The 25,801-nt window shown below is 45.6% G+C and overlaps 1 protein-coding gene across 1 annotated transcript; it reads left to right on the forward strand.

Annotated features, from left to right (window-relative positions):
* Positions 1 to 7,077: 7,077 nt before the first annotated feature.
* Positions 7,078 to 17,003, forward strand: Pcyox1 (prenylcysteine oxidase 1). Its single transcript, XM_075983610.1, has 6 exons — positions 7,078 to 7,269; positions 8,072 to 8,278; positions 9,623 to 9,797; positions 11,566 to 11,777; positions 12,104 to 12,256; positions 14,155 to 17,003. The coding sequence occupies exons 1-6, from the start codon at positions 7,173 to 7,175 to the stop codon at positions 14,808 to 14,810; spliced, it is 1,500 nt and encodes a 499-aa protein (XP_075839725.1). The 5' UTR covers positions 7,078 to 7,172; the 3' UTR covers positions 14,811 to 17,003.
* The last annotated feature ends 8,798 nt before the right edge of the window (positions 17,004 to 25,801 follow it).

Raw genomic sequence — 25,801 nt, forward strand, 5'->3', positions numbered from 1 at the left:
TGTTGGTACAAACAGCCTCCAGAAACTCCTAGGAGATACATAGTCTATTCATTGGCTCCTAGATTCTTTATGTAATTGGAAATACGTATTGATACTTGGAACTTTTTCGTTGCTTTATGAACAATTCATCTTTTCTCATCTCAATGTTGTTGAATTTTTTTGTACTCTCTGAAAAATCGAGATAAAAAAGTTATTATTTGGAAATAAGAATTGTAGTAAGAAAATAATGCCTTCTTAACAATAACTTTTGGGGGCGGGTGGGATCCGTATTTTCATGTGCCAGAGTCTGGATTTCTTTGGTATACTCAGTGTAACTGAAAATCTTAAAAGAAACAGTTACTTTTGCAAATTGGTGAGAAGAATCTCAAAAGTCAGTCCTCGCTTAGGACTCCGAGTTAGGGCTCCAAAATGTGGTTCCTGTACTCCTTATCCTTTCTTACAGCACTCTCCACATTATGTGAAGCATTTCTTAAAGATCTGAAAGCTTATGTATTCCATGTCGCTCTTTTACACCAGTGGTTCTCAGCCTTCCCAATGCTGCGATCCTAAAGGTCCTCATGTGGTGGTGACTCCCCAGCCATAAAATTATTTTTATTGCAACTTCATAGCCGTAATTTTGTTACCGTAATGAATCTTAATGTCAATATTTTTGGAGACAGAAGTCTTTCAAAAGGGTCGCGACCCACAGGGTGAGGACCATTGGTTTACACTAACATGTTTGGGATTTTCATTTTTATAAATTCCTTACAGTTCGTCATATTTTCAGACTATATAGAGTTATATTACAAAGAGATAACAAATATTGCCTTAGTGGCCACGTTTCAGATCAGAGAAGTAAGCAAAGACTTTCAGGAGTTGAAGGCCAGCCAATGCAATTTAAGAATAACCCCTCCCATCCCCCTGCAGGGTAAGTAGTGGTTGGTTGTCTGGGAAGAGATCGTGGTGGTGGGGCACAGAGTTGTGTGTAGCTTCTCCAAAACCCACTTTGTCTTGATGGCTTTCTTGGTGCCACAATACAAGCCCTTGGACCTCAGTGTTCTATGCAGATTGGATATTCCCTTCAGGTTGGACCAGGAAGATACATAGTATTTTCTGCAGGAAAGACGTGGTTACAAATCTGCAGCACCTAAACACATGTTTTCTCCTTTTAACACCTGAGAATAAAAGAAGATTTGGTCTCAGATTAAAATCATAGCTAGTAGGAAGAGAAAGATAACTAAGTGGTCACATGTCCCTTCTCAAAATTAATAACAATAAATAAAATGAATAGAAATTTTAAGGGAAGAGTGTGACAAATGTTTAAAGTGTATAGTATTTTGAACACCTTTTTTTTTTTGGAAGAAAATCTATTTAAAAGGAGTTTTAGTTTATCAACAGACCTGTTCAACTACAAAAATCTCTGTCTCATCCCATTACCAGCTCAGTGATCTTTCTTTCTTTTATTCTTTTCGTTTTGTTTTGTTTGTTTGTCTGTTTGTTTTCATGACAGCGTCCCACTATGCAACCCTGGCTGGCTATCGTGGAACTCACTCGTAGACCAGGTTGGCCTGAACTCAGAGATTCACCTTCAGCTGTTTTCCGAGTGCTGCAATTATAGGTGTTTGCTATCACCATCTTACTTTTTTTTTTGTACAACTAATATCAAAAAATTGATATATATTTTTTGAGATAGTACCTTGATATGTAGACTAGGTTTGTCTCAGATCCAACCCTCCTGCCTTAGTCTCCTCAATTTTGGGATTACAGGTGTAAACACTTGACCAAAGCTAGTTTCTTTCTTTTTTAAATATTTACTTATTTATTTGTTATGTATACAATATTCTGTCTGTGTGTATGTCTGCAGGCCAGAAGAGGGCACCAAACATTACAGATGGTTGTGAGCCACCATGTGGTTGTCAGGAATTGAACTCAGAACCATTGGAAGGTCAGGCAATGCTCTTAACCACTGAGCCATCTCTCCAGCCCTCTTTCATTCTTTTCTTTTTTTTTTTTTTTTTTTTTTTGGTTTTTCGAGACAGGGTTTCTCTGTGGCTTTGGAGCCTGTCCTGGAACTATCTCTGTAGACCAGGCTGGTCTCGAACTCACAGAGATCCGCCTGCCTCTGCCTCCCGAGTGCTGGGATTAAAGGCGTGCGCCACCACCGCCCGGCCTTCTTTTCTTCTTTTTAAAGCTGAATTTCTGTAGGATAGATTCCTAATCATGGAATTACTGAATTATATGTGTGGTGTGTGTGTGTGTGTGTGTGTGTGTGTGTGTGTGTAAAAATCATAGTAGGAGGGGCTGGAGAGATGGCTCAGCGCTTAAGAGCATTCATTGCGTGCTCTTCCAAAGGACCCGAGTTCAATTCCCAGCAACCACATGGTGGCTCACAACCATCTGTAATGAGGTCTGGTGTCCCCTTCTGGCCTACAGGCATATATGCAAACAGAATAGTGTATCCATAATAAATAAAAAAAAATCATAGTAGGAGTTGGGCGGTGGTGGCGCACCCCTTTAATCCCAGCACTCGGGTGGCAGAGGCAGGCGGATCTCTGTGAGTTCAAGACCAGCCTGGTCTACAAGAGCTAGTTCCGGGACAGGCTCAAAGCTACAGAGAAACCCTGTCTCGAAAAACAACAACAACAACAACAACAAAAAAAATCATAGTAGGCAAAATTGTGTCTTCTGCGAGGCCTCACACTTGTAATTCCAGCATTCCAGGGAGTGAGGCAACAAAGGCATAGGTTGTAGTCATCATTCGTATCCCACTGAGAGTGCTTTCGAGTCGGGCTTCCTCTATGGCCTCCGTCAGGCTCATACTGAGATGCTGTTAATTTTATTAGGTTTTGCTAATATAAGCATGAAAAATGGTATATCTTTCTCTGACTCTCTCTCACACACACCGTTACGCACACAGCAACAGGGTCTTACTGTGTAGTTTTGGTTAAATTGGATATTGTTATGTAGATCTAGAGAATGGCCTCGAGCTCACAGACATCCACCTGTCTCTGGGATTACAGGCATGAGCCCCATTCCTGGCAGCATTTCTTTATGCATTATTTTCAGGGTAAATAGAGTTTTAAGTGTTCTAATTTTAGCTGTTTCACCTCAAAAAAATTCAAGATGAAAGTGATAAATACTGTAACAACTGCCACATAGACCATTCTTTTGATCTTTAGGCGTGCTCAGTGTTGGGGGGCTCCGGGAAGGTTGTGGCTCACTGCCTTTGAAGGTGAAGTTGCTTTGGCAACAATGAACCTCTAGGCGGCGCTCAATCTACACTATAGCGAACTCGAACCACAAAGGTCTTTAGAACCAGATGTGAGAAGATCTGGAGAGCCACCAAGGCTGTTAGCTCTAAACTTCCACTGTTTGCTCAGCCTCCTATTCCCATTTCTGTTCTGATCTGGAGGTCACGGACCTTCTCCCACAAACACTCAGCTCAATGACATAAACTGTCTGAGAAAGACCTTAGAGAAAATCCACAAAGGAAATAGTTCAATCACGGGCTCAATAATCTGTAAGTCAAGTTCCTGAAAACTGGGCCTTCCAAAATCTAGGGTAGGTTTCTGTTTTTCAGAAGGATACATTGTCTACAGGGCTGTTTTCTGCAAGGCAGAGCCTTTTGCACTTATACAGTGTTGCTCAAGTGGCCACAGCCAGCTTAGATATTTAGTTGCAAATGTTTGGACTAGACTTTCCAAAAGCTGGCCCGGTGGGGGGCTGTGGGAGAAGCAGGCACATCTCTGTAAGTTTGAAAGCAGCTTGGTCTACAGAGCAAAGCAAGTTCCAGGACAGGCAAAGCTACCCAGAGAAACCCTGTCTTGAAAAACCAAGAATTTGTGAAAGCTGAGAGATGAAACAATTTACCATTTCCTATCCATTGATAGAGCTCTTTGAGTTTTTTTTTCTTTCCAAAATTAGCAACAGTCTTAATGATCGTTCTATTAGAAGAAAATACATATTTGTGCACAAATATTAATGTTTTTCGTTTGAAACTTCTACTCTTGAAAGAATGTGGCTGCCGTAACTTTAGCACAGCATTCCAGAGACAGAGGCTGGAGGATCTCTGTGAGCAGCGGCAGAATTCTGGGTCTCTGTTCTCAAAGACAAGCATAGAAATGCACGAATTAATAGAGACAGATTTAAACAGTAAGAGATTATTGCAAGAGGGAAAATTCAGTTTGTGTAGGGGTTGCTGAATGAGGTTACAGGGAAGGAGCTGAGCAGGGGTCAGTAGAGCAAGGGGATTCGAAACTACAGAAAGCAGGAAGTCAGTCCATGTGCAACCTGTCTGCATTTGTTAAGGGCCTCTTTGTAGGGTTGGTTAACTGCCTACAGAAGCTGGCAGGGGGGCCTGAGCTGCAGACATTAGTTGAAATCAACAGTAAATTCTTTTTTTAAATAAAGAGCCGGGCGGTGGTGGCCCACGTCTTTAATCCCAGCACTCGAGAGGCAGAGGCAGGCGGATCTCTGTGAGTTCGAGACCAGCCTGGTCTACAGAGCTAGTTCCAGGACAGGCTCCAAAACCACAGAGAAACCCTGTCTCAAAAAAAAAAAATAAAATAAAATAAAAATAAAAATTAAGCCGGGCGATGGTGGTGCACGCCTTTAATCCCAGCACTTGGGAGGCAGAAACAGGTGGATCTCTGTGAGTTCAAGACCACCCTGGTCTAATTCCAGGACAGGCTCCAAAGCCACAGAGAAACCCTGTCTCGAAAAACCAAAAATTAAAAAAGTAAAACTTTTGTTTGTTTGTTTGTTTGTTAGAGACAGGGTTTCTCTGTATAACAGCCCTGGCTGTCCTGGAACTTGCTCTGTAGACCAAGCTGGCCTCAAACTCACAGAGATCCGCCTGCCTCTGCTTCCCCGGTGCTGGGATAAAAGGTGTGTGCCACCACTGCCTGGCTAAAACGTTAATTTTTTTATTATTTTATTTTCTGTATGCCAGTCTCTGAGGAGGCCAGAAGAGCATATTAGATCCCCCGGAACTAGATGTATGGGAGGAGTACTCTCTGCATTCTAGGCTGCTAAGTGTAGCGCTTGCATTTCGGTTCCCAACCACTCCACCCCTGCATTCTGGAACTGACCCATCAACCTCCACCTCCACCCCTGAATTCTGGAACTGACCCACCCACCGCTCAAACATGGCAAATATTCTCTTTGTCTGTCCGTTGTTACTTCCATCACCCTACTCCCTCAGAAGCCAACTTGGAATAGGTGTCTTCAAAGAACAACTAGTTTTTAGAGAAACGATAAGGCATCAGACAAGGACAAGGAGTTTGAGTTTCTGTAACTGGATGGCTGTGGGAAGGCAAATAAATAGCAAGAGGAAGACTCTGGGGTCAAGTTTGTTCTGTGGATTTTTAGCCGATGAAAGCCTATCAAATCCCAGCACCCAGGAGGTGAGCAGGCAGGAGGATGAGGAATTTAAGGACAGCCTGGACTGCATAGTAAGTCTGAGATCACTTGACTAGGGCAGAGGAAAGGAGAAGCTGAAAACGAAGAGCAGACTGGCCTCCAAGTCACTTTCTTTAGGAAGGCTGAAGCAGAGGGGATTTCCTTTCTCTCCTGTGCTCCCGGAGCCATCGGCTGTTGTATCTCGCTGTCCCTTCTTCCATGAAGGCCAAGAGAAAACTTAGTGTGTTGGAAGTACACAAACAACTTCAGCAGTGAGTCCTCTTTGATTTGGCATGCCAATCATTCAGTTCAGGAACATAGGCCAACTTAATGGCTTCCTAGATATTTTACTTAAAATGTCTAAAATTGCCAGGCGGTGGTGGTGCACACCTTTAATCCCAGCACTCGGGAGGCAGAGGCAGGAGGATCTCTGGGAGTTGGAGGCCAGCCTGATCTACAAGAGCTAGTTCCGGTATGGGCACCAAAGCTACAGAGAAACCCTGTCTCAAAAAACCAAAAAAAAATAAAAATAAAATAAAATGTCTAAAATTGTCTTTGGTGATAAACCTACATTCCTCCAGGTAGAGGAGGGAGGAGAGACCCCTTTGTCTTTACGTGTTTGTTTGTTTATATGTGTTTGTGTCTGTTCTGATACCCGTAAAAGTCAGAGGGTTCCCTGGAGCTTGGTGTTCCATACAGGCAGCTGTAAACTCAGAAACTGAACTCGGGAAGACCTCTTAGACACCGAGTCATCTCTCCAGTTCTTTAAAAAAAAATTGTGTTATACATACGAGTGTATGTTTGTGGGTGCTAGCAGAGACCAGAAGAAGGCATCAGATTGTCTGGAGCTGGAGTTACAGACTCGTGCGAACCGCCAGGATTTGGTTGCTGGAAAGGGAACTCTGGTCCAGTCCAAAGAGCAGGCAGTGCTCTTAACCACTAAGTCACGTCTCCAGTCCTCCCCTTGTGTTTCGTTCTTAGGTAATTAGAGGAAGGAGGACAGCATTTCTAGTGTTTTCTTCAAGTTGAAACAGACCTTATGTGGGAAGACCCTTTTGGCGTTCTAATTTCATTCGTGTAGACGTGGGCCCCGTGTTTTGCTCCTCCTACTTCACAATACCCCATCTCCCTTCTTTCCCTATCACGCAGCTAAGGACTCCCTGGAACAAAGCGCTCACTTTGGAAATGTTAGCGGCCAGCTTGCCTGCTTTTTTGTTTTTTTTTTTTTTTTTTTTTTTTTTTTTTTTTTTTTTTTTTTTTTTGGTTTTTTCGAGACAGGGTTTCTCTGTGGCTTTGGAGCCTGTCCTGGAATTAGCTCTGTAGACCAGGCTGGTCTCGAACTCACAGAGATCCGCCTGCCTCTGCCTCCCGAGTGCTGGGATTAAAGGCGTGCGCCACCACCGCCCGGCTTGCCTGCTTTTTTGACTGAGATTGGACCGCATGTATTCACAGCATGCATGCGATTTAGGGGACCGCAGAGGGCGTTTGTGAAGAAGGGTGAGCTCTGTCTTCAGGAGAGGAGGGAAGGAAGGAGGAGAGCTGAGGTGGACCTCAAACTACGCCTTGGACGTGTGCTTCTGGGGACACAATGGACTTTGGGGATACAGTGGCCTTGGGTCAGGAACACTAGGGTGAGCCAGGGGAGCAAAGGATCGGAGTGCTTTGGGTGGGCGTGGCGATGTGCCCTGGGGCGGGGCCTGGGCGGGGCGAGTGCGCGCAGACTCATAGAGCTCCAGGTCTGCAGGCCGACCCGCGGTCAGTCTGCGGCTGCGGAGACCGTGGGGCGTGAGGCCATGGCGCTGGTGGGCTTGCTGCTCGGACTGGGGCTGCTGCTGTGTGAACTGGGCAGCCTGGCGAGCGCCGAGCCCCGGGCCCCGCCGGACAGGATCGGTAGGTGTGGGGGATACGGAGCGAGTCAGTGCCGAGGTCCGTCTTCCCTCGGTGGGGTGGTGATCAGGGTTCCAAGGAGCGGGCCGCACGCTATTGAAGCACGCCACTGGAGGCGTGGGCAGGCTCCGCACCCGGTATCCCTGCAGCCCCAGCCTGGGATGGGAAGTCCTTAACACTAGGAGCTGGATGCCCTAGGGAACCTGATTCTGACTGTCCCTGGAGCTGAGTCTTTCTATCTTATCAGCAGACTGAGGCGCGCAGACACCACACAGGGACAGGTCTGTCCCCCATCCACCCCCACGAAAGAGCTGGACCGCCTCCCCGCACCTGCGCTCTGCTTGCGAGGCCGCAGCCGCTGCAGCTAACCAGAGAACGGGTTACCTTCCTGGCTTTGCTAGCCTCGGGTTTTCACTTTCGGGCGCTCTGTCCCCATCTGAAACTGTGTCTTTCGGGATCGTTCATGGTGTTGGGGCCTCAGAGAGACAAAGAACAAAGCTGGGCGAAGATGGCGGCCACTTTATTTAAAATGCGTGCAGGACTGGTCCATTCATGCCTTCCCAGGCATTGGGTACAGAAGGGTTCGTGGGTCCGGTAGTCTGTGAGGATGCTTGGGCATCATTTAACCTACTGTTAATTTGCAATTTTATCTACAGTGCCTGTCCAGATTCAGGGAGTGTGAGCCCCCAGGCTCCCCTAAGTTGTTGGTTATAGTCTTGAGTAATGTCTGTTATTGGTTAATGGCCTTTTGAAAGCCACACCGCTAAGAGGGAAACAAACCGTTCCTCTTTTTTTCCTCTTTCAGCAATCGTTGGCGCTGGAATTGGTGGCACTTCCTCAGCCTATTACCTTCGGAAGAAATTCGGGAAGGACGTGAAGATTGATGTATTTGAAAGAGGAGAAGTCGGGGGCCGTTTGGCCACTTTGAAGGTGCAGGGTCATGACTACGAGGCAGGGGGGTCCGTCATCCACCCTCTGAATTTGCACATGAAGCGCTTCGTCAAAGATCTGGGTATGTGTTTGGGTCTTAGAGCTAAGCAGATTTCTGTGTGACTGGCTCTAGGTGTTTTCATCACACAGAGAACTGAGATGTTTCTGCCTTGTCTTCTACAGAGAAGTCGGTGAAACCGTTTCTCTTGCCGTGGAGTTTTGGGTTGGTACAGGTTTAGCTTTGAGCCACTCTCCTGTAATGAGACTCTGGTTATCTGTGTGTCAGCAGTTCTCTGGAATTACAACCACAGGCTGGAGTGTGCATGGCTGATACCAATTCTTTTTTTAAAAAATTAATTAAAAATAATATGTTTTAGCTATATTTGTTTTGTGTGACAGTGGGGGTGGGTCTGAGTGCTGCAGAGTGTGTAGAGAGGGCAGAGGGCAACTGAGTCACTTCTTTCCTGCCACCGTGTGGGTCCCAGGAATTGAACTCAGGTCATCAGGTTTGGCAACAGATGCTTTTAGGGCCTGAGCCATCTTGCTGGCCCCTGTTGTCAGTTCCTAAACCCCTGGGTTTGGGTTGAAGAGTCAGGGTGCTTTGAGCTAGCAGAAACCGTAGCTCATTTTTCTGGTGAGAAAATGAGACCCACGGGCTTCAAACACTTGGCTTGAAGTTATTCAAACAAGGTACAGAGACATGTGCTCACAGGGACACGTGACTGATGCCCTGCTGGCAGAGGAGCAGGGCGTGTTGTGAGGGAGTCTGGCAGGCCTCTGCATGCCCTCTATGGGAATATTGGGTAACTCGGGCCTTTTTGCGTTTACCTGAAATTCCTGGTTTCACACAGTGAGATCAGCATAGGAGAAGGAGCACATCTTACTCCTCAGCTGCCCTTCCAGCCCTGGCTGATGCTTCATTCTCCATGACTAAGAATAGTCGGTCTAATTTGGTACACATACATGATCTTCTGGCCACTTCCTAGCATGTCAGCTTGTGAGAATCGAGCAGTCAGCACAGTGTCCACACTGTTTCAAACATAGAACACTAATGTGTCTCCTGAGATCTGGGGACGTCCCTAAGTCACTCACTCACAATGTCCCTGGCAAGTTCCCCCAAATTCTTTCTTTATTGGGCCTATGTAGAAACCTCTTGTGTACCTTTTCTCTGGTTTTTTTTTGTTTTGTTTTAAGATTTATTTTATTTTTTAAAATTTTGTGTGTGTGTGTGTGTGTGTATCTGTGGGGGTATGCGCATGTGAATGTAGATGCCTAGACAGGCCAGACGAAGGCCTCGGAACTAAAATTAAAGGTGGTTGTGTGCTGCCTGACATGGGTGCTAGGGCCGAACCCAGGTCCTCTACAAGAGCAGCAAGGGCTCTTAACCGCCAAGCCGTCTCCCGAGCCCCTCCCTCTGTTTTGCCAGGCCTCTCCAGTGTTCCGGTTTCGGGTGGCCTGATGGGGGTGTACGATGGAAAGTCTCTGGTGTTTGAGGAGAGCAGCTGGTTCATAATCAACATGGTTAAGCTTGTGTGGCGCTATGGATTCCAGTCCCTGAGAATGCACATGTGGGTAGAAGACCTGCTGGACAAGTTCATGAGGTAACTCGCCGCTCCTGTTGAACTTGAGACCTCCCGACCAGACGGCACCTGAATGGTAGTTCCCTGAACTAGTTCTCTGCCTAGTCATCACTTTGTTAGGCAAAATGTCTCACAGAAAACGTGCAGATCATCACTCCATTTGGGAGTTGAACATGCCAGTTGCTTTTGTTTCTGAATTGTGCTTTACAAAGGCTGAGACGTGGCTCAGTGGTTGAGCACTTGCCTGGAATGCCTGACTCGCCCTCCATTTAAGGAGTTGACTTTTGTACAGCATCTAAGAGCGTCTGGCAGCACTGAAGACACACTTGCAAAGCACAGTTTAGAAGCTGGGTTTGAAAACTAAAAAGGCATCGGTTCTCATGGCCATTGGCTGCCTTTTGCAGATGTGGAAGGTGGAGGATGTCCGGGTCTGAGTGTGGAAGGCCACCCACCCACCTAGGAGCTGGCAAAGCTGGAGCTCCCACGCAGGCCGACTCAATCTGGAGTCTCCCTCTGAGTGCCTGCAATGCTGCACTGTGCTGGTGTTTAGATGAAGAGATACTGAGCATAAGCATTTACAGTAATGTAAAACTGAAGTGAGGCTTAGTTTTGTTTTTGTTTTAATTTTATTATCATTGTATGTTGTATGTGATGGGAATGTGGATACATGGAGGACAGCTTTTTGTTTTGTTTTTTTGTTTTTCGAGACAGGTTTTCTCTGTGGCTTTGGAGCCTGTCCTGGAACTAGCTCTTGTAGACCAGGCTGGTCGAACTCACAGAGATCCGCCTGCCTCTGTCTCCCAAGTGTTGGGATTAAAGGGGCGTGCGCCGCCACCACCTGGCAGAGGACAGCTTTTGTGAGTCAGTTTTCGTTCCACTGTGGATTTTGAGCATTAAACTCAGGTCATCTGGCTTGTGAGACAAAATGCTTTGGAGACATCTTACCATCCCTGTTTTTTGTTTTTCTTTTACTGTCAAATTATGTATTCTAGACTTTAAGTGAGAAATATTAAGAGCACCGATGTTTTGGGGTGAAAGGCAGAGGGGAGGAACAAAGTCTGTGAAAGATGAGATTGAGCTGTGCCTCACCTGACCGGTAGGAACCCATCACTCGGAAATATGGAAGTCAATTCATGATAAAAACAAAACAAAAACAATTTTATGTTTGTTTATCTACATTTATGTCTGATCCTGTGCATGCCTGGTGTCCGAAGAGGTCAAAAGAGAGCATAAGATCTCTTGGGAAAAGAGTTTCGGGTGATTCAAGAGCTGCCACTTGGGTGCTGGGAACAGAACCCAGGTCCTCTGCAAGAGTAGCAGCATCATGTTTGGTTTCAGTTTGGTTTGGGTTGATTCTCTGTATAACAGCTCCGGCTGTCCTGGAACTCACTGAGATTTGCCTGCCTCTGCCTCCTGAGTGTTGGGATTAAAGGTTCGTACCACCAGGACCCGGTGATTTTTTTTTTTTTAAAAATAGAATTTCACAAACTGAGTGGTGGTGGCACATACCTTTCATCCTGCCACTCAGGAGGCAGAAATAGATAGATCTCTGTGAGTAAGCATGGTTTACAGAGTGAGTTCCAGGACAGCCAAGGCTTCACAGAGAAACTCTGTCTTGAAAACCAAACCAAAACAAACAAAATTTAAGTTCACTGTGTATCCAGGGCTGGTCTGCAGTTTACAGTCCTTCTGCCTCAGCCTCTCAAGCCTGGCATCAGTCCCATTCTTCTGAGGCTATTTGTAGCCCCATCCTGTGTGGGGTTTAATGACCATTTCTCTTTGTTTCAAGGATCTATCGTTATCAGTCCCATGACTATGCCTTCAGCAGTGTAGAAAAGTTAATGTTCGCCATTGGAGGGGATGACTACGTCCGACTGCTTAACCAAACTCTCCGTGAAAATCTGCAGAAAGCAGGCTTCTCTGAGACGTTCCTCAACGAGATGGTCGCTCCTATCATGCGAGTCAATTTTGGTCAAAGCACTGACCTTAATGCCTTTGTGGGTAAGACATTATTGGAGGAAATCAGGGTGGCCATAGCTAAGGAACTTATTCACTGGGGTGGGAGCTCTGGCATCAGGCTTGGGATTGGGGTACTGCCTTGCTTAGTGTCTCAAGCATTGATACCAACATAGTGTAATTCTACCTGTGAGTTTTCAGGGTCCTGTGCTTCTGTTAGCTCCAGTGGCTCTCACCTGAGCGAGACCTTTGCCCTGAGAGTTACCTGGCAGTGTCTGGAGGCATTTGGGGCAGAACATCTACATGGACATGAGAGGGCCGTTTACCTGACCAAGACAGATTTAAAATGTGTTTTTGCCCCTTCCTGACAGGGGCAGTGTCGATGACAGCAGCTGATTCCAACCTTTGGGCAGTGGAAGGTGGTAATAAAGTTGTTTGCTCAGGGCTCCTTCAAGCCTCCAGCAGCAACCTCATAAGTGGCTCCGTAGTGTCCATAGAAGAGAAGACAAGGACCAAGCAGACAGGTGAGGCTGAACTTTCATTGTTCCTGGTTATTCTTGCAAAAGTGATAGCTCAGGGAGAAACTATCACTCACGTATGTGCGCACGCACACACAAACCTTTTTTGTTTTTCTATCTAAAGTAGACTGTCCTGGAACTCATTATATAGACTGTGTTGGCCTCAGACTCACAGAGATTCACTTGCCTCTGCCTCCTGAATTCTGGGATTAAAGCTGTATGCCCCCAAGCCTAGCTTTTTACATGGGTGCTGTGGATTTGAACTCAGGTCCCGCACTTCTATACTTCTAATAGCTTCTTTATGCTTATAAAAAATTAAGGGATATATATCCAATTGTATTACTTTGAGGACAATTTTCTACTTTGTAAGAACAAAATGTGGAACATTCCCTTTGAGAATGAGGTTTTTTTTCTATATCCAATGAGCCAGGGCCATGCCCTTTAGCACAGTTGGGAACATATCTGCATGAGCTGTGTAAAGTTCTATAACTTTATAAGAGATGCCAGGACTTTATAAGAGATACCAGAAGAAAAGATTTTTCTGGCCTGGGAAAATGGCCCAGTGGGTAGGAGCACTTTCTGCACACGCATGAGGACCTGAGTTCAAATCCCCAGCACCCATGTTTAAAAACAAGAACCAGATGTCTCTCAGATATGCTCACAAACACCCCCCCCCCCCCGTACTGTGGATAGTATAGATAGAAATAATACTACAGTTTACTGCCAGCCCTAGGTTCAGTGAGAGACCCTGCTTTAAGGGAACAAGGCACAGAGCGATAGAACATGACCCTCCGTGTCCTCTTCCAGCCTTTGTGTGCATGTCCAGTTGCAGACACATACTTACATAGGTGTGTATATGTACCTGTGCACACACCACACCACACACACTAGAGTCATGGGCTGGGTGTGCATCTTGGTTGGTAGAGTCCTTGCGCAGCATGCGTAAAGTCATGGGATTTGATCTCCAGCACCACAGAAACTAGGTGACGGTTCTTACCTTCTAGTTCCGGTACTCCAGCAGTGGAAGCAGGAGGATCAGAAGCTCAAGGTTTTCTTTGGTAGCGTAGTAAGTTTAAGCTACATGAGACACTCTCAAAATAAAAGCAGGGCTGGAAAGATGAGAGCCTTTTCAGGGAAGTGCTTGCCACACAAGCATGAGAGTTTGAGTTTAATCCAGGACCCACACAGAGAGCCAGGTGTTCTGGCAAGTGCTTGTAGCTGTGGTGCTGGAGAGAGTTGAGAAGAACATCCCTGGGGCTCGCTGGTGCCAGCATAGCCTATGATGAGCTACAGTGAGAGAAAAGGAAGGTGGGGGGCTGGAGAGATGACTCAGTGGTTAAGGGCAATTGCTGCTCTTGCAAAGAACCTAAGTTCAATTCCCTGCACCCACATAGCAGCTCACCGTTGTCGGAACTCCAGTTCCAGAGGATCTGACACCCTCTTCTGGCCTCCACAGGCACCAGACATGCACTTCTTTTCCAGACACACATGTGGGCTAACATTTTAATACATAAAAATAATAATAAAAAATAAATCTTAAAAAAAAAAAGGCAAGGGGGTTAGAGATACGGCTCAGTGGTTAAGAGCACTGGCTGCCCTTCCAGAGGTCCTGAGTTCAATTCCCAGCCACCACATGGTGGCTCACAACCATCTGTAATGAGATCTGGTGTCTTCTTCTGGTCTTCAGGTATACATGGAGATAGAACACTGTATACATAATAAATAAATCTTAAAATAAAGATGGACAGCTCCTGGGGTAACCATTGAGGTTAACCTCTGGCCTCCACACACAGAAGCACATGTATACAAACCAAGACAAGAAATGTTGCAGGGTTATTTTTAGAAGGCCTGAAGTTGAACATGTTAGAAGCACTAAGAACTATATTCTTCTCCGTGCTCTCTAGGAAGTCCCACGAAGATGTATGAAGTGGTATATAAAACAGGATCTGAGACTCATTCTGGCTTCTATGACATTGTCCTTGTGGCTACTCCATTGAACCAGAAGATGTCCGACATAACTTTCCGCAATTTTGACCCACCCATCGAGGAATTCAATGACCCATATCAGCACCTGGTGACAACTTTCATTAAAGGAGAACTCAATTCCACTCTCTTCAGCTCCAGACCCAAGGATCAGTTTGGCCTTTCCACGGTTCTTGTCACTGGCGACTCAGATATGTTTATTAACAGCCTGTCCATTGTGGCCTCTGTAAGAGATAAGGAGGGTCCAGCCCCAGTGGACGGCATGCACGTGTGGAAGACCTTCTCTAGGGACGTTCTCACCAAAGAGCAGATCTCAAAGCTCTTCCTGTCCTACGATTATGCGGCGCGGAAGCAATGGCTGCCCTATCCTCACTATGCGCCCCCTCAGAAGTGTCCCTCCATCATCCTCCACGACCGGCTCTATTACCTCAACGGCATTGAGTTTGCTGCGAGCTGCATGGAGATGAGCGCCATTGCCGGCTACAATGCAGCTCTCCTTGCCTACCATCGCTGGAACGGCAACGAGGACATGATTGACCAGGATGACCTGTATGAGAAACTTAAGACGGAGCTGTAAGTGAGCACTGCCCTTCCCAGAGCATCCTGCTCCTGAAGGCCTGAAGCAGCAGAGACGATTTTGACTCTTTACCAGCACTCTTCGTGTGGGTCACGGGCAAACACGATGTTCCTGTGCATAGGAGAGCTTGATCTTCAGCCAGCATGTCCTCCTCTTCAGTTTGGGGGAGGTACAGGAGGATTGAACCTAAGGCCCTGTGCATGCTAGGCGAACACTCTGCTACTGAGCTGAGCTACACCCAGCCCTCTTTGTGGTTTTTCTTTTGAGACTGGGTCTCACTAAGTTGTTCAGCCTCTGGAGAGCCTGGGTTTACAGGCTCTCGTCATTAGGCCTGGCTTTTAACTACGGGGAGACATTGGCAGGGTTCCCCAGACTTTTCGGGGAAGGGTTGTTTTTTTGAGACAGGGTTTCTCTGTATAACAGTCCTGGCTACTGGAACTCGCTCTATAGACCAGACTGGCTTTGAACTCACAGATCTACCTGCCTCTGCCTCCCAAGTGTTGGGATTAAAAGCATGCGCCACCACCACCCAGTGTTTTAAGAATCATCTGGAACTGATTTGGACTCAGTAAGCTGGATGTGGGCCTGCATTTGCTTCAAATTATAGAGCAATATTTTTTTTTCCCTCTTTCTCTCTCTTTGTTTTTCCCCCTCTTTGGGAGGTGTTGAAGCTATGTCTTATTTTGTACCCCAGACTGGAACTCATTATGTAGTCCAGGCTGGTCTTTAAGTCACAGCAATCCTCCTGTCTCAGCCTCCCATGTACTGGGATACAGGCATGAGGTCCGGTTCCTGGCAGTTTACACTTCCTAATGTAAATGTGCGCAAGCCTGAAGTCTTGACTTTGAGAATGTGCTTCCTTTATTGTTTCCATCTTGGTTTTATCATGGATAGGCTATTAAATCAGCATATTGACACTGTGGTACCAGGCCCTCCTGTGAGGAGGCCTGTGCGTTTCTACGCTATGCTAGGGATTGAGCCCAAGACCCTGAGTATCCCAGACAAGGCCAAGTGCTCTTCCACTGAGCTACAGTCTCAGCCCCAAGAATAGCCCCAAGAACTCCTGGGCCCCACATCCAGAGAATGGGATTTCCTGGGTTGAGAATGGGGTCTTGGCCCTGTAGCTTTGTCAAGTTCAAGTTCCTAGCCTGCAGCCAAAGGTGAGCAAATTCTGCATGTGGGGTTAGACCTTCTATAGAGAGCTTTGAGTGCCTTAAAAGTGCTAAGGAACACAAACCATGACCATAGCAGACCTGTGTCAGAGGTGACTACTCGGTCCATCCTCAGCACTGGTTGCCATGGAGACTAGCACTGCAGCAGAGGCAACGTGGGGCAGCCCAGAGCAGTTTACCGTAGAGCCAGGCTCCATGGCGACATAGTTCAGAGGAGATCACTTCAGATGCTGAGCGTTCCGGGTGAGAGCGCGTCGCTGAAATCTTAAGACGGCGGCGAGCGGCTCTCAGCTGTGGCTGTCTGTGGAAGCTCAGGGTTCTCATATGTAGTCACACTCAAGAAATCTAGCTTTTGTCTCCCGCTAGGTCACCAGTGACCATCATAGTCACTAGTAGAGAAAAAAAGCAATTTTGCCTGCCTTGGTGCATGTGTGTAAACTCAGTACTTTTCACGGCAGAAGCAAGAGGATCAAGAGAGCTCAAGGCCAGCCTGGGCTGTAGCAACACCCTGTCTCAAGGAATAAAATCCAGGTCTCTTCACCGTATTATAGCATTGCATCAGCAAAGTGGTCTAAGAAAACCCTGATTCTTAAAAATTATTCTCCCTGGTACAGCTGTGGGTATTAATGTGTGGAGAAAGCAGTCGTGATGTAGTTGGTATCATGACAGGAATAATTAAGCTCATTGTCTAGCAAGAGGTTGGCATTCTTTCTGATGTGTCCAGAGACGTTTGTATTTTTTCCTGTTGTGGTTTTAATGAACATGGTTTGTCAAGAACACTGTTGTGGATTTGATACAGCAGCTCTTCATCTGAGGCATGGATGTGTTTCGTGACCCCCAGTGGGCAACCGGAGCTGGGAAGCAGTGAGCCCCATCTGTTCTATTTTCCACATGTACGATATACCTGTGGTGGAGTTTTAATTTATAAATTTGGCACAGTAAGAGATTAACAACATTAATTATAAAGTAGAAAAATTGTAACAATTTACCATAATGGAAGTCAATTAAAATTTACAACTTATTTCTGGCATTTTCTCTTTTTTCTAGATAGGGTCTCACTATGTAGCCTTGGCTGGCCTCATAGAGACAGCCTGCCCCCTCCCCGCCCCACTCCCCATGTGCTGGGTTTAAAGGTATGTGCACACAGCACTATTTCTCGTCTTTTTCCATTGACTAACTGCAGAGGGATCAGCACCACCTATGGCAGGACGGCTGCAGATGCAGGGAAATACAAGATAATTAAATTTCTATAGTTTGTGGACTTTGTAATGGGCTGTATTTGGGTTTATAATTTAAAATTTTGCTACTGGGTGGGAGAGTTGGCTCAGTGGTTTAGAGCACTGGCTGCTCTTCCAGAGGACCTGAGTTCATTTCCCAGCACCCACATGGCAGCTCACAACTGTTTGTAAACCCACTTTCAGGGGTCTAGGCACATTCTTGGTGCACAGACATACATGCAGATACATATAAGAAAATTTAAAAAGTCTTTAGCTAGGTGTGGCGGCACACGCCTTTAATCCCTGCACTTGGGAGGCGGAAGCAGACAGATCTATGAGTTTGATGCTAGCCTGGTCTATGTAGTGAGTTCCAGGCCAGCCAGGACAATGCACTCAGACCTTGTCTAACATAATAATAGTAGTAGTAATAATAATAAGTTTTAAAAACTTAAAGTGAGCCTCTGTTTCAGAAAAAGTTATCAAATCAAAAGTTTAATGTGAAAATGTATATAGCTCCAACTGTAGGTGCTAGGAAGACAGACCATTTGGAGACGGGCCATGCATTTCTCTGCAGAGCAGTTCTTATAGAAACTTATCTTAAGGCTTCTGAGGTGATTATACAGTGCCCCAAGGGAGTTCAAAGCCAAGATACGGCCAGCAGCTCATGGTACACACCAAAACTTCATGCTCTCCCCCTAGAGACAGTAAGAATGTTCCAGAACTACATTTTCACACGGGATGCATTGCAGGAATGGGGTTTGCATTTCTGAGCAATTTAAGATGTAACCTATATAATAAATGAATAAATCTGTAGCTGGGCAGTGGTGTCGCACACCTTTATTCCCAGTATTCAGGAGGCAGAGGCAGGGGGATTTCTGTGAGTCTGAGGCCAGCCTGGTCTACAAGAGCTAGTTCCAGGACAGGCTCCAAAGCTACAGAGAAACCCTGTCTTGATAATTTCATTATTTGATGTGTATATGTGTTTGTCTGCATGTATGTCTGTGGACTGCACGTGTGCCTAGGGCCTGCAGAAACGAGAAAAGGGTATCAGATACCCCTTGAACTAGAGGTACAGATGGTTGTGAGCTGTCATGTAGATGCTGAGAATCAAACCCAAGTTCCTTGGAAGAGCAGCCAGTGCTCCTTACCACTGAGCCATCTCTCCAGCCCCTCATTATCTTCTTCAGTAGTACACCTTACAGTATCAGATCTGCTTTGAGATTGCCCATGTAGGGAATTAGGAATTAAGGTCTGAATATTTAAGACATCATAAGTCACTTGGGTCAGGCTCCAAGCGGTGGTTCTGATTGTTATACTGTGGAAATTTTTGCTCTCCTATCATCCGGCTCCTTCCCATGCCAGTCCCTGACAGAGCAGTAAAATCAAGTCATTGCCTAGGGGTGAAGCTAATCTGGAGCTTCTGAACAGAGGCCTAGTGAGGCTTAGTGATCTGTCAGGGTTGTGGGAATACAAGGCATTGAAGGTGAAGGGAGCAGTCTTAAATTCACAGAAATATACTTGCTTCTGACTCTGGAGTGCTGGGATTAAAGGTGTGAGATCACATCTGGCAACCATACTTTATTACTTTATTTTAAACTCCGCGGTCACTGATCTGCTGGATAACCCCAGCAGTTCCTCCCACAGAATCAGGCCTGATTGGAAAGTACTTTGCCAAGCACATGGAGCCGGAGCCTGAGCAGCAGCAACCCCCTCAGCCTCCAGTGGGCTTCCTTGGCACCAAATGGAGACTCCCCAGCCCAACAGCCCACCCTTGCAGAGGCATCTTCCGTGGCACTCACTGCAAGTCCTTGGCATGCAGACTTGTTCTGTTCTGTTCTAGTCTGTTCTTCTTCCCCCTTTATTTAACTGTAAGACAAATATTACTCTACAGCCTCTCCTTACTGGAAGGAAATTTCCTTTCCTGATTCTCACCAACTCTTCTGCCTGTTTTCCCTCTGGTTTGGACTGTTGAATGTAGATAGTGCCCTAGGATTTCTGGATAGGTCTTTTCTCTAGAACCCCAGAGTTAAAATTGGGAGCCAGCCCTAAAGTGAGTGCCGTGCCCACAATGCTACAGCATCCAAGTAGGGTGTCCCCTACTAGTGACAGAAGGGAAGTTCTTCCCACAGAGCTGTTAAACTAACATGTTTCAGGGGGGTTCTTTTGGATCCTTGTGCTGCGGCCAGCCCTGACAGCTTTTTTTGCCACCGTCTGGAGAAGCACAGAAACGACATTTCTTATGAGTTCTCAGCCCTTTAGATTGAAGCCACTGGCACATCCTCCCTAAGGTTGCTAGGGAACCATGCCTGTCTTTTCATTTTTTTTTTCCTTTGTTGTCCTGGGAGCTGAACCAGGATCCCTTATATCCCAGACAAATGTTATATAGCCAGCTCATCTCTTCCTTTTTGTTTGAATTCTTTTGGGCTTTTTGAGGCTTAGGACATTTTTTTTTAAATAAGAGTTTAAAATTTTATTTATGTGCATGCGTGTGTCTCTATGTATGTTGCAAGAATCTTTTTTTTTTTTTTTTTTTGGTTTTTTCGAGGCAGGGTTTCTCTGTGGCTTTGGAGCCTGTCCTGGAACTAGCTCTGTAGACCAGGCTGGTCTCGAATTCACAGAGATCCGCCTGCCTCTGCCTCCCGAGTGCTGGGATTAAAGGTGTGCGCCACCATCGCCTGGCTCTGCAAGAATCTTTTGGGAATAAGCATTCCAATACCAATAAGAGAGGAAGAGAGATGTATTCATCCGTGGACCAAAGCCGGGATAACTCCTAAAAGGCCTCCATCCGAGGACCAGTTTGTCTTCTCATTTTCTATTCTAAAACCAGTAGGAGGATGAGCAAGCAAGATTTTACAGACGTGTACTTGGCAGTCAACTCATTTTTTTTCCAATTTTTAAAAAAGATTTAATTATTGCTGGGCAATGGTAGCTCATGCCTTTAATCCCAGTACTATGGAGGCAGAGGCAGGTGGCTCTCTGTGAGTTCAAGGCCATCCTTGTTTACAGAGAGTACCAGGACAGGATTCAAAGCTGCACAGAGAAAACTTGTCTCAAAAACAAAACGACAACAACAAAAAAGATTTACTTATTTATTATATGTAGTGTTCTGCCTGCATGCCTGCAGAGGACATCAGATCTCATCATAGGGGGCTGTGAGCCACCATGTGGTTGCTGGGAATTGAACTCAAGGTCTCTGGAAGAGCAGCCAGTGCTCTTAACTCTGAGCCATCTCTTAACTTCTGAGTCATCTCTCCAGCCCCCAGCTTTTTGTTTTTTAAAGGCACAAATTCTAGATGGCAGGGTAAGCTTTCGTGGTCAGGTTGTTAAGAGCAACAGCCCATTGTTTCAGCCACATCTCTAGGTCATTCTGTTCCAAGTAGAGAGTAAAATCATGCGTGAGAAGGAGCAGTACAAACAGTGCTGTAAGAAACTCTGATAATTAGTCGGGGTTTTTTTTTTTTTTTTTTTTTTTTGGTTTTTCGAGACAGGGTTTCTCTGTAGCTTTGGAGCCTGTCCTGGAACTCCCTTGGTAGACCAGGCTGGCCTCGAACTCACAGAGATCCGCCTGTCTCTGCCTCCCAAGTGCTGGGATTACAGGAGTGCGCCACCACCGCCCGGCTGTGTCGGGGTTTTTTTTTAACCTTATCCCATATCAATGTATATGCATGCATTTATGGGTATGTCCACAGAGGCCAAAAGAGGGAGTTTGTGAGGTGTCCAGTGTGGGTGTTGGCAACTGAACTCAGATCCTCTGGAAGAACAGCAAGCCTTCTTAACTGCTGGACCATGCTCTAGCCCTTTAGGCCTTTTGAATTATGTTAATTAATTCATTTACTTAGTTTGAGACAGGGTCTCTCTTTGTAGCCCAGGCTGTCCTGGAACTCATTATTTAGACCAGGCTGGCCTTGATCTCACAGAGATCTGCCTTCCTCTGCCTCCTGAGTGCTGGGATTAAAAGAAAGGCTTACTCTTCCATGCCTGGTTTTTGGCCACATTTTTAAAAAGAGGAAATATGAAAATTTCAAACTCTTTGGTACTAGGTCAAGAGACATAAAATATACAGAGATACCAGAGTGGTTTGGAGAGCCCTGATGTAGTTTGTAACCACAGGATACTAAGTCCAAACCATCAGGAAGACACTTGTGGGAAATCTGAGCTAACTGGTCTACCAATAGCTTCACAGCATGGCCTGTGCTGTAGATTAAGGAAAAGGATGGCCTTCAAATGGGTCATTGAAATCCCAACCTAGTTTACAGCTTAAAAACTTTCCCCAAAGATCAGAAAAATAGGCCAAAATGCCATATGCTCAACATTTTTCTGCTCCCATGTGACAGATGTTGTTGAAGACTGGCTCCACAGGAAATGTTCTGGAGGCTTTGTCCCTTCGTTGTGTCTGTCCCACTGGCTGCCCTTTCACGGTGGCCTGACAAGTAGAAGCTGTAGCTGAGCATACAGCAGCAGCCTTCAACCACGGCTTGTCAGAACTACTGTGCCGTTCTAGAAGAAGCTCACACCATGTGCACGTACCATTTCCACAGCTTTTAGCTCAGGCCTTTTCTCAGATCACAAACACACATCTCAAGCCTTTGCTTGGAATAATTGACAGTTAGAAGGCTATCACCTGCAGCGCACATCTCTTGGGTTTGTGAGGTATAGGTAAGCTCAGCTGGATGGCTGTGTGATGAACAGCATTCTCATTGCCCTTCTCAGGAGTGTGAATTCTAATTGGTCTTGATAATAAAAGCCTAGAGTCAGATATTAGGAGGTGAAAGCTGAAATATCAGAGAAACAGAGCAGCCAGCCACTAGTTCTTTGCTCTATAAATTCCTCAGACCGAATGTTGTCTTTACAAAACCTCAGACTGACTCCTGAGGTCCTGTCTCCTCCTGGCTTAGATTCCTCTTTCCACCCAGCATATCGCTTCCTGTCTCCACCTCCCAAGCGCTGGGATTAAAGTTGTGAGCCACCACCACTTAACTCTGGGTCTCTTCTTTCCCAGGATGACCTTGAACTCACAGAGATCAGTTTGCCCCTGTCTACTGAGTGCTGGGGTTAAAGGTGTGTGTCACTACTGTCTGACCTCTATGGCTAACTAGTGTGGCTAGGTCTGCACTCTGATCTTCAGGAAAGGACAGGATCTTGGCCCCTTGGGTCTGAGGATTTCATAGAGGTAAGAACTAGTGGCTGCTTCTCTGATCCTTCAGCTTTCACCCCCAATTGCTGACTTCAGGTTTTTATTATTAAGACCAATTAGAATCCTTGCCTCAGGAACCGGCACACATATTATGAAAGCCTGTTTCTACCCTTTGCAATGACTTCCACGTAATGATCATGTCAGACACAAGCAGTCACATTGCGTGTCCCTGTTCTTATCTCTCTTGGAGAGGTTATTGTGCATGTGGCACATGGGGGTTTGCTCAGTTTGAACGCAGGGCCGTAGGCAGGCTATGCTGGTATTCTGAATTGCATCTCTGTTCTGGTACAACATGGTTAGAACAGCTGGGCAGTGGTGGTGCACACCTTTAACCCCAGAACTTGGAAGGCAGAGACACACAATCTCTGTGAGTTTGAGGCCAGACTGGTCTACAGAGTGAGATCCAGGATAGTCAGGACTGTTACACGGAGAAACCCTGTCTCAAACAAACAAACACCCAAATGATTAGAACGTAGGAACACAATGGTAGGAGGAGGAGAAAAGGCTTACAAGATGCCTCTTGGGGGACATGAAATCACAGAGGTCTGCTGGAAGAGATCCATATCTAAATTGGAGAGTTCTAAACTTTGAGATGCCCAGTCACTGATGTGGGGTTCTCCTCTGTATGCTTTGAATGTTTTATTGCCATTGATTAATAAGAAGCTGCTTTGGTCTATAGCAGGGCAGAATATAGCAAGGTGGGAATTCCAAGCAAAGATAGAGGAGGAAAGAAGGCAGAGTCAGGGAGAGGCCATGTAGCTGCCCAAGGAGAAAGACACCAGAACCTTACCACTAGAACGTTACTGGTAAGCCACAGCCTTGCGATGATACACAGATTAATAGAAATAGGTTAATTTAAGATATGAGAGTTGGCTAGGAATATGCTTGAGCCATTGGCCAAACAGTGTTGTAATCAATATGGTCTTTGTGTGATTATTCAGATCTGGGTGGCTGGAAATGAAAGCACAGTGCCTGTTTACAAGTCACTGTGATTCAAGCCTCCTGAGTGCCGGCGTTCCCTGCACATGCCACCTCACCTGGTCTGCTCTCTTTATCTTTAAACAGGGACCATAATCCCTATCACAGAGATACGTTATGGTCACTACGGTGCTCAGATCCAGAGAACTAAGATTATAGCTGTGCACCACTGGACCTTGCCTTGAAAGAAGTGATAACATAAACGGTTGTTTTGAATTTAAATGATTTAAAATATTTATCATATATTCACAGAAAAGGAGATGCTAGAAAATATGATGGTTCTCTTTTAAAATCTGAAGCTCTCCTATACTGGCCTGGTGGTTGTGACATTTACATTTCTACCAGTAGTGTAATATACTTTAATTTCTCCACATCCTCTTCAATACTTGTTATTATTCCCAATTTGTATTTATTTTTGTATTTGACTATTTCTGGTTATAGTTTTGCATTTTTCTGAAATGTTCCTACTTATATGTTAGGGAAAATATTCAATTCTCTAGCTTGTTTTATTTATTTATTTTTTGGTTTTTTGAGACAGGGTTTCTCTGTAGCTTTGGTGCCTGTCCCAGAACTAGCTCTTGTAGACCAGACTGGCCTCGAACTCACAGAGATCCACCTGTCTCTGCCTCCCGAGTGCTGGTATTAAAGGCGTGCGCCACCACCGCCCGGCTGCTTGTTTTATTTTTAAAATGTGTTCACTATAGTGAACTCACTAATAAAAACAGCACATATCTAGATTACTTTAATACAGGTGCAAACTGTGGCCTGAGATTGTGGTCGCCATACCATGTAAAAATATGGGCCTACATTGAGTCAAGGCTCAATGGTTAAGAACATGACCAGAGATAACCTGGGTTCAGTTCCCAGATGTTGGTTTACACCCATCTGTAACCCCAGTTCAAGGGGATTCAATGTCCTTTTCTAGTCTCTGTGGTTACTTCATGCATGTAGTGCATAGACATACAGGTTGTACTAATTTTTTTATATCACAATAATACTGTTTTTCTGCTGACACAGTAAGCCAGATCAAGCCAAAGAGAAAAAGTAAAAGAACAGATTGTTTATTTGAGCAAAGCAACTCCCTGGTGAGCTCTCTAGTCCTAGAGATAGAGGCCAGAAAGTCACACACCCGAACTAAAGCAGGGAGCTTACATAGATTATAGGTGAGGGGTGATGACGTGTCGGCCATAAACTGGGTTTGTGCCCAAGTGTGGTCAAAAGTGACCACTTTAGGTGGGGACTTGGGTGGGTTGGCAACTTCAGGGGAGGAGCTGCCATGGCCACCAAGAATGCAGAACTAGGCTGTTTGATGCTTTCCCTTGTTAGAGATTCTGAGAGGGTGGGGTCTGGAGAGAGAGAGAGAGAGAGAGAGAGAGAGAGAGAGAGAGAGAGAGAGAGAGAGAGAGAGAGAGAGAGAGAGAGAGAGAGAGAGAAAGAGAGAAAGAGGGAGGGAGGGAGGGAGGGAGGGAGGGAGGGAGGGAGAGAGGGAGGGAGGGAGGGAAGAATGGGGCTTTCCTGATGAAGCAGAAGTGAGCAGTAGGTTTCAACTGAACATGTAGGAAATATCCATACACATCAGATAAAATAATTTAAAAGTAATGACCTGCCGTCAGCACTGCAGACAAATCTCATTAAATTATAAAAGAGGAAAATGGGGTGGATATAGATGTGAATGTGATTATCAACTAGACACCATGTACACATGCCATAGAATATAATCCAATCTTAAATATATGAGAAAATCCTTTCATGCGGTCTGGAGAGAAGGCTCAGTGTTGTGAGATATTTGTACACTGTGTGGAGATGTGTCAATGTGATTGGCTTAATAAAAAGCTGAACAACCAATAGCTAGGCAGAAGCCAGCCAGCCAGTGGGAGTTTAGTGTACAGATGGAGGAGTGGTAAAGAGACATGTGGAAGAGTGTAGATGAATAGAAGCAGGCGGATTTGAATTATAAAAGCTATTTGGGAACAAGCCTAGGCAAAAAGCCAGATTTCATAATTAATAATAACTCTCCATGTCATTATTTGGGGACTGGCGGTCCAGAGAAAGTCTGACAAGAAAGACTAGCTACAGTTCGGTGGTCAAAGGACATGTTGCTCTGGCAGAGGACTCAGGTTTAATTTTCAGCACCCACATGGTGGCTCATGACCATCTGTAACTCCAGTTCTAGTGAATTCAGTGTTCTCTTCTGAACTCCATGGGCACTAGGCACTCATGTGGTGCACAAACATACATGTAAACAAGACGCCCCACAAAAAAATGAATGAATATAAAAATAAAATAACGGGATATTTTGAAAAATGTTATCATACAAATAGAATAGTAAAAAGAGCTCATCTTCACATCTCTCCAGACCTTGGGCAGGCTTCATCTGTCACCTGTGTGTTCAGAGGAGAGGCAGGGAGAACCTACGTGGGTTATAAAGGA

Source organism: Microtus pennsylvanicus, chromosome 8 (genome assembly GCF_037038515.1).
Source record: "Microtus pennsylvanicus isolate mMicPen1 chromosome 8, mMicPen1.hap1, whole genome shotgun sequence".
NCBI classification, from domain to species: Eukaryota; Metazoa; Chordata; class Mammalia; order Rodentia; family Cricetidae; genus Microtus; species Microtus pennsylvanicus.

Coding starts and splice junctions, on each gene's coding strand:
- Pcyox1 (XM_075983610.1), top strand. CDS start 7,173: ATGGCGCTGGTGGGCTTGCTGCTCGGACTGGGGCTGCTGCTGTGTGAA. Junction 8,279..9,622: donor GCGCTTCGTCAAAGATCTGG/GTATGTGTTTGG, acceptor CTGTTTTGCCAG/GCCTCTCCAGTGTTCCGGTT. Junction 9,798..11,565: donor CTGCTGGACAAGTTCATGAG/GTAACTCGCCGC, acceptor CTTTGTTTCAAG/GATCTATCGTTATCAGTCCC.